Here is an 8,993-nt window from a genome sequence, read left to right on the forward strand (position 1 = left end):
CCTCGCACAGAAAAAGTGTTAAATATGTCAAAATTATTGCTGTCAATCATTTCATATGAATGGAAAGTAAACTTAACAAGTGTGCACACAAGCATCATGATGATAAATGCCAAAAAACACAACAGAAATACTTAAAGGTCACATGCAACCAAAACAACAAACATAAATAAAATCATAATTATCACTTATTCCTGACATATAATATACATTGCTGATTATGAAAAAAACAAATAAACAAAATTATAAGCGTACAATCGCAAATCAAAAGTGCAATATTTGGTACTTGGGTTTACTTCCCTCAAAACTAGGCAACCGGGAGACCAAACCCAGTCAGAGCGGGTGGGTGTGCACTCAAGTGTAACGAAGACTCTTATTGGCTGGTTCATTTGCCGATACACTGAGGGCTCATCGTGTGTGTGTATATAGAGATGTTGGGTTTTGTAAATACATGCTCATTTTTTCTGCATTTGCGTTCGATCCAATCAACAAATACTGAGATGGTGAACTACTGCGTAACTGGAAACTGTCGTTCATTCAAGTACAAAGCAGGACTTGAAACTGACAATCTGAGTTTCCACTGGTTTCCGTCCGATCCAGTCATCCGAGAAAAATGGATGCAGTTTGTTTCCACCCCCCAGACATAATAACATGTCATGTGTACAAGTATCACACCTGCCTGTCTGTGTAATTACATAATGTGACACAGACAGAACTCAGGTGCACGAGCCATAAATCAATGTATTTTGTTTTTGGTGTATAGCCTGATACGTTTCAAGTTCAAATTGCATGTGGTCAATGATTGAAGTTGTGTATTGCATATTGTCATTAGCAGACAAGCAGCCAAACACATAGGTGTCAATAAAACAGACATTGAGTCTTGTCTGTGACAGAGACTGCTTACCACAATCAACATATTTTTCTATGTTTCCATGGACATGTATTAAAACATTTCAGTTTTCAAGCTGAGCAATTTTTAACAAAGAAATTAGTATTTCTAATGCTACACTTTTTTGAAAACTTGGTTTGCAAATCTGCCTCCCCCCAAAAAGGAAAATGTGAAAATATATAAGAAAAAGTATGGGACCAGCGTATTTTTATTACTGCAGACCAAAGATTCTTGTAATCACAAGAAACATCTTTTGTTCTCCAACTTCGACCACAGCGATAATCCTTGCACGCATCACTTGCGGTGTTTTTACGAGTCGCCTTCCCAGTTCAAGCCGAGCGAACCTCACTGTGCATGCGCTATGGGAGCAACGCAGCACAGCTGTTGGAACCACTTTTCACCCCAGTGCTGGAGTGAAATTAGCGAATCGTTTTAACTCCGATTTCGGTGGTGTGTGTGTGTGTGTTTCATCGCATTATTTTTCAACTTTATAAGCTCAATTTTCATCTTTGATAATTTGTTACTGTAGGTCCATACCGAAAGACATCAGAATCTGCAAAGTTGTGTTTTGTGTTGCATGTGACCTTTAAAAAGGGAATGTAACTTTTGTCCCAGCTGGAAAATGTCAACATGCGGTCAAGACTTCCCATTCCATGCTCCAAAATCGAAGTTACAGACTTTTTGGTTTTTTTATGCAGTTTAGGCGATTTAAATTTGCCGTTTTTCCTGTTTCAGTAGCGAGGTATTATGTTTATGTTGCTATTTCCAGGATTAATGTGGGCTTTTCTGCGTTTTTTCTGCACAGTGACAAGTTTCCTTTGGTAGGCCTGACTAATGTGAGTAAAATGTACAGGGTTTTAACACAGCAGACACATGAATCGGTCCTTGATGATCAATACTTGTGAATCTGTTTGGCTGGTGTTATTTACTGCTGATGCTTTAGACATAGGCACAGGTGGGATATCATTAACCAGGTGAGCTACACATTTGTGCTTGTTACCCAGAGCATGTGAGTGTATATTTGTATTGATAATGACAGTATGTGATTGTATTTGCCCGAACCTTTTTTTAGAATTCTGAAATAACACACAAAACCTCTCTCATGTTTGCTTGAACATTCATAGTCCTAAATCACAACTAAACTTAATGACTCATTATCGTTAAATGTGTTTCACATCATAAATAAGCAGAATGTAATGGAAGGCATACAGTCACATATTGATTATAGGTGTGGTTGGGAATAACAGGAAATGGACTCAGGTTTACATACTGATGTCGTCTATAAGGAGGAGATTATGATCAAACAGCCTTAATATAAGTAAATACAACAAATGGGATGATTATGGAAATGAGCTGAGTGTGTGCTGTACACATAATGGTTAAATGCTGATGTTGTGAATTTGTTTATACATATCATGCACATGCTTTTGAGGAATGTTTTTGTGTTTTCCAATTTTTGCCTTTGTAATTCAGATCATTTTTCAGTTGAGGACAGGGTTTGTCTTTTGAGCTGTCCAGTATTTCTATGTTAAACCTTGTAAGGCCATCAAGTTCAAATGAGAACATTCTTTCTTTTGCCAAACTCATTCCTGTTTGCTTACTTATCACATGTTTAATGCATCAATGGAATCTGGAGTGTCTATCAAATATCTTGAAGAAAAATCTTTCAAGAATGGTTTTGAGGATAATGTTTTAATGGTTTTCTGTTATTTTAGAAAAGGTTTTGTTATAAATTGGACTGGAATTCAGGATCCTATAAAGTATTCTTTTGTTTTCAGTAATACTCTGAATATATACAACACAGTTCACATGTACTCTATTTATATAAATACAACTAGACTGTTGTAGCTAGTTTCTTGGTCATTCTGTCATCCTATCTCACCATCCCTTCATCATTCTGTCATCCTATCTCACCATCTCTTCATCATTCTGTTACCCTACCTCACCATTTCATCATCTTTCTGCAATTCCATTCTACCCTTCTGTCTCAATATCCAGTCATCACTCTATAATCCTATCTGAACATCCCATCATCTTTCTACTATCTTATTTGAACATCCCATCATCTTTCTACTATCCTATCTGAACATCCCATCATCTTTCTATTATCCTATCTGAACATCCCTTTATCTTTCTATAATCCTATCTGAACATCCCATCATCTTTGTACCATCCTATCTGAACATCCCATCATCTTTCTACTATCCTATAGTACAATGTGTGAAGCCCATTTCTGGTGTCCCCCACCGTGATGTTGCTGAAATATTGCTAAAAGCGGCGTAAAACTAAACTCAGTCAGTCAGTCAGTCTACTATCCTATCACACCATTCCATCACAATTCTAACATTGTATCTCCATTCTGCTATCCTTTCTCACCATCCCACCAATGTACCATTCTATCCCAAAACCACACAATCAGTTCACCATCCCACATCATTCTACCATCCAATCACACTATCCCACATCATTCTACCATCCAATCACATCATCCCACCATCATTCTACAATCCAATCACACCATCCAACATCATTCCACCATCCAATTACACCATCCCATCATCATTCTACAATCCAATCCCACCATCCAACATCATTCTACCATCCAATCACATCATCCCACCATCATTCTTCAATCCAATCACACCACCCAACATCATTCTACAATCCAATCACACCATCCCACCACCATCATTCTACAGTCCAATCACACCATCCCACCATCATTCTACCATCCAATTACACCATCCCATCATCATTCTACAATCCAATCACACCATCCCACATCATTCTACCATCCAATCTCATCATCCCACCATCATTCTACAATCCAATCACAACATCCAACATCATTCTACAATCCAATCACACCATCCCACATCATTCTACTGTCCTATCTCACCATCCCATCATCACTCTACCATCCAATCACATCATCCCACCATCATTCTACAATCCAATCACACCATCCAACATCATTCTACCATCCAATCTCACCATCCCTTCATTATTTTACATTCTTATTCCCACCATCCTACCATTATTCTAACATGTCCATTGACAGCTTTGCTGGTGTTACCATCGATAGAATGGATTATGTGGTCAGGCTTTGTGACCAGGTTGATAGTGAGTAATTATACCTCACAGTATCCATCACTGGATTGTCTTGTCCTGACTGACTCAATTAGCGATCACCAGCTTATGGTCTGAATATTGCTTAGTGCTGCATCAAACAGCAAGACTCATCAACAGCTCTTACCTCTGTTGACATGTCCAGGTATTCACCAAACCAGCAGTGATTTGACTGTTTTATGTGTAAGGAGCTTTTACTGGGCACTGGATGTCATCACAGTTTGTTGACAGGAGGTGGAAATGAAACCACTTGGCTCTGTAATTTACCTGAAGTTTGTTATTTACCTCGTAATGGATCAATGTGATACTAATGGCGAAACTATACACATCAAGATTGTCATGTAATGATTTCCACAAATCTATGTGTGCAGAACTCTATTGTGAAATGAGCACAAGACCGGACTTGATCTATGAACAATCAATAAATTTAATTTAAACACAAGTTTAGATGTACAGTGACAACAGAAAATGCATTGTGTGAAATAAGTACTTTATATTAACTAGGATTAACAAAAAAAGCAGTCTGCAGAAGGGGGTCGGCTTATCTACAGGTTACACTTTCGTCAAACGTTTTTTAGGGGGTAAGAAAACGACATCGTATTACTTCTCGTAAACAAACAAGAGAAGACAACTTTGTCAGTAAAGACGTCAAATTTGCAATTAAACATCACTAAACAAGATTTTCAGTTCTTATTTGTTTTTGGTGGTGTTGTATCAAATGCAGGTATTATGATTACCGTGTGTATTTGTCTCATATACAGGACCGGAAATAGCAATCAACTGTACACACATTTCCCCGATCTACCAATGATTTAGTTAAAACATACCCAATAATGTAAGGAGATGAATTCTGATGCAGTGATCCAGAAAATATAGTATCTGAAACTGTTGTTTTATAAAGAGAAATATATTCCAGCATTGTGTCATTTTAATTGCAGGTTTTGCACTGTAAATGTAAATTATTTATAATCATAACTAGGGTTATATGCGACAGCACTTTGGTGTATTGCCGGATAGTTTTTATGTATGGAACAATTTGACCTGTTACCGAGGACGTTTCGTGCGATCTCGCTATTTCCACCGCGAAAACAGTTTGTTGACTTGCAATCGTCCAACAACAACAAATATGACTTTTAGCGAAACAAAACATGTATACATATCCATTTTCTGTCAACTGCACTTCATTTCGAAGCATGAGTAGATGCAATAATATAATAAGATAGTGATTGCTGTGAATATTGTGGACCGAAGTTGTAAATATCAGAGGATAAACTTGTGTAACTCAGTATTGCTTTATTGACACTATTCCCAATGACTGATCACGACGAAAAGATGAGCGTGGGTTTTCGGGGTCGGCTTATCTATGGAACATACCATTTTGATACTGATTTGAAGGGTCAAGTTAAGGTGTCATCTTATCTGCGGTAATATACAGCATATATGGAATGTTCCATACATAAGCCGATACTGATGTCATCTATAAACATGATTCCCCTTGACTTTTACTTCAATTGATCTAATTTTACCCTAACCATGTGCAGGAAGTACCCTTCTTTTAATGCCACAAGAAATTATGTTGCAATACATTTCCAAACGTGACCCCAAGTATTAAACTGTAAATCTGAGCTCAGACCTTTTATAATGTTCAAAAACATTATTTCAGTGATAAAGTATACAATATAAAGCATTATTTGATGATAATATATATTTGTGAACAATATGAAAAGATACTCTCCACTAAATTCTCCACATTATTATTCAATGCATAGAAAATTCATGGCCCCAACATGTATTATACTGGATTTACATATATCCCTCACTATTTTTGTCCAGGATGTTTGATCCATGAAGGTCCGGGTTAGAATATTGATCTTCAGTAACCTATGCTTGTCATAAGAGGCGACTAACGGGATCGGGTGGTCAGGCTCGCTGACTTGGTTGACACATGTCAGCATATCAATTGCATAGATCGAATACTCCTGCTGTTGATCACTGGATTGTCTGGTCCAGTCTCGATTATTTAAAGTCTGCCTCCATATAGCTGTAATATTGCTGAGCGTGGTGCAAAACTAAACTCACTCACTCACATGCTATATTTACCAACTAAAACATCCATAGGTACAACAGTAAGTATTTTCATTTTCAAGTGCTGAGTGAATCATGCAACATAGATATGTATGTTTTGCAACAACAGTGTTGATATCTTGATATATTCAACATTATTACCTTCATATAACATTGATATAACTTCATATTACAACATGATAACACAACTCATGACGCATCTTATGATTGCCAATTCTAAGGATATAACATCCCAAGGTACAATAGTAAATTGATATCTTGATAAATCCTACATCATTACCATCATATGATATTGATAACTTGATTTATCAACATGGTGACGAGAATCATTACACGTCATGTAATTTCCAATTCTTAGGATAAAACATCCATAGGTACAACAATGAATTGATATCTTGATACATCCAACATGATTACTTTCACATAACATTTATAACTTGATATAACAATATAAATTACTTGCTAGAACAATGCCAATAACTTCATATGACAACATTTAAATGTAATAACATGGAAATCTAATTCAATTTAACACCATCATCTACAACACGAAATGTCATGTCAATTCTAACAGAACTAGAGACAAAATATATAACGGGTTGAGTTTAAAAATACATCCAAACTTCAATAATGTTTTTCTCCTGAGTTGTTGAGTCAAACTGTAGATAAATCTTCTGACAGTCAAATTGTCAGAGGTGTTCGGGATGTCAACAAATACAGACAGTCATTGACAGAAAGCTGGGTATTCAATTCTCCTGCTCCCTGGACCATGTTGGAGGACATCATCGCCACACACTATCCAAATCCCAAACGTTTATGTGGAACATCTCTTGGCATATTAGTTAATCAAAACCTCTTAAAACTTAACATTAACAGAACAGCTTAAGATATCCACAATGTTTTTACATGTCAAAAACAAGTGTAAAACATACAGAAAAAAACTCCAACTGCACATAGATGTGAGTTAGGCAACAAAAACAATAGTGTTGATGATGGCCACCGATAGAAATACCACAAAGAGGATGTTATCCAACTTCTGAGCATCCAAGTTTTGAAGTCTGCCTTTCATCTTGGACACCTCTGAGGCGTTATCCCCCTCTGTCTTGTCTGCCACAGTTGAAACTCTCTTGTGATCTCCCTGGAGTTGGTTGTTCCTGATCCTGAGGGTTGTTGTGACAGCCAGGAGTGCCAGGAAGCTTTGAAGGAGGATACAGATGAGATAGATCATGATCTTTGGAACTCTAGTGGATGTCCTTGGCATGATGTCGTAGACAAAGTTGAGGAACACAGCATGTGACACATAGATGGAAACCAGAAAGGATACTTTCTCTCCGGAATCGGCAGGAAGGATGAAGACAAAAGTATTCATGATGGAGGTCAAGGCCATTGGAATAATGATGCTTAACACATAGAAGAGACTTTGTCTTTTCAGGGTCAAGGTCACTGATTGGAGAGCAATTTCACTTAAGCTTGCATCTCCACTTGTCATTTGTATTAATGTCCATTCAGACTCCTTCTTTATATATGAGCTGTATTCATTACGGGGTATAGGGTTGACATGCAAGTTGATATAGTCTCGATAGGTATGAAATGTTATTTCACATTTCTGTTCATCAAAAGGAAACTGAAAGGCATCAGTCACACATATGGTCTTGAACATGTCGGATGTGAATGCGAAAACACTGCCATCATGATTTAGACTCATAATGAGAGATCTGAATGAGAATAGAGAGGTGTCACTCACAGCATTTAATATATTAACTTGTGGTAGCCATACTTGATGAGGCTCAATGTCAATGCTACCATTATAAAGTGACTTGTTCCAGGACAGACTGGGATCTTTCCAGTTAACTGTAATAACTCCAGTGAATGTTAGAAGTTGTTCCACAGAATTGAGGTCCAATATAGCTCCAAGTACAAAGTAAATAGAAACATTTACTTTCGAATGTCCAGGAGGAAATGGTGGCTTGTTAGCTCTTGTGTAGTTCATGGAATCCAGTATTTCAGTCCATGTCTCCCTTAACTGCTGGCAAGCCACGAGATTTGTGAGAAATATCCAGGACAAATGGAAATACATTGTTACGGTCAGTCCTCACTTAACCATGAGATTGTGTTTGTGATTGCAGTATATGATGGATTTCCTTGATATAGAGAATGGTTTAGAATGTTTGTACAGCCATAATGTGGAAGAATTGTCAAGACACTTCTTAGCTCACCTGTTGCTCTGACGTGAATGCTTCAGATAAATGACAAGAAGACAGTCTATAGGTACACACATAGGTGCTCAGGAACCTGGAATGTGACCAAAATGGCTTTAAAGAGAACATTGTTAAACCAAAGAATGGTATCTCCACACAAAGTACGGTTTCATAGGTTACTTCTCAGGAACATTGTTGATCAAAGAAAGGTTTCATAGGCTTCTTCACGGGAACATTGTTGATCAAAGAAAGGTTTCATAAGTTACTTCACAGGAACATTGTGGAACAAAGAAAGGTTTCATAGGTTACTTCACAGGAACATTGTGGAACAAAGAAAGGTTTCATAGGTTACTTCACAGGAACATTATGGAGCAAAGAAAGGTTTCATAGGTTACTTCACAGGAACATTGTGGAACAAAGAAAGGATTCATAGGTTACTTCACAGGAACATTATGGAGCAAAGAAAGGTTTCATAAGTTACTTTACAGGAACATTGTGGAACAAAGAAAGGTTTCATAGGTTACTTTACAGGAACATTGTTGAACAAAGAAAGGTTTCATAGGTTACTTCACAGGAACATTGTTGATCAAAGAAAGGTTTCATAGGTTACTTTACAGGAACATTGTGGAACAAAGAAAGGTTTCATAGGTTACTTCACAGGAACATTGAACACAGGAAACTGATGGATTTACAGG

General features: G+C 37.2%; 1 protein-coding gene across 1 annotated transcript; it reads right to left on the minus strand.

Annotated features, from left to right (window-relative positions):
- Positions 1–7,064: 7,064 nt before the first annotated feature.
- On the minus strand, positions 7,065–7,589 carry LOC124279267 (CHRNA7-FAM7A fusion protein-like). The gene has a single exon (XM_046715093.1). It carries the CDS (start codon positions 7,587–7,589, stop codon positions 7,065–7,067), a length of 525 nt encoding a protein of 174 aa, XP_046571049.1.
- Positions 7,590–8,993: the final 1,404 nt, after the last annotated feature.

Source organism: Haliotis rubra, unplaced genomic scaffold, assembly GCF_003918875.1.
Source record: "Haliotis rubra isolate DU_JTF1 unplaced genomic scaffold, ASM391887v1 Scf1068, whole genome shotgun sequence".
NCBI classification, from domain to species: Eukaryota; Metazoa; Mollusca; class Gastropoda; order Lepetellida; family Haliotidae; genus Haliotis; species Haliotis rubra.

Coding starts and splice junctions, on each gene's coding strand:
- LOC124279267 (XM_046715093.1), bottom strand. CDS start 7,589: ATGACAAGTGGAGATGCAAGCTTAAGTGAAATTGCTCTCCAATCAGTG.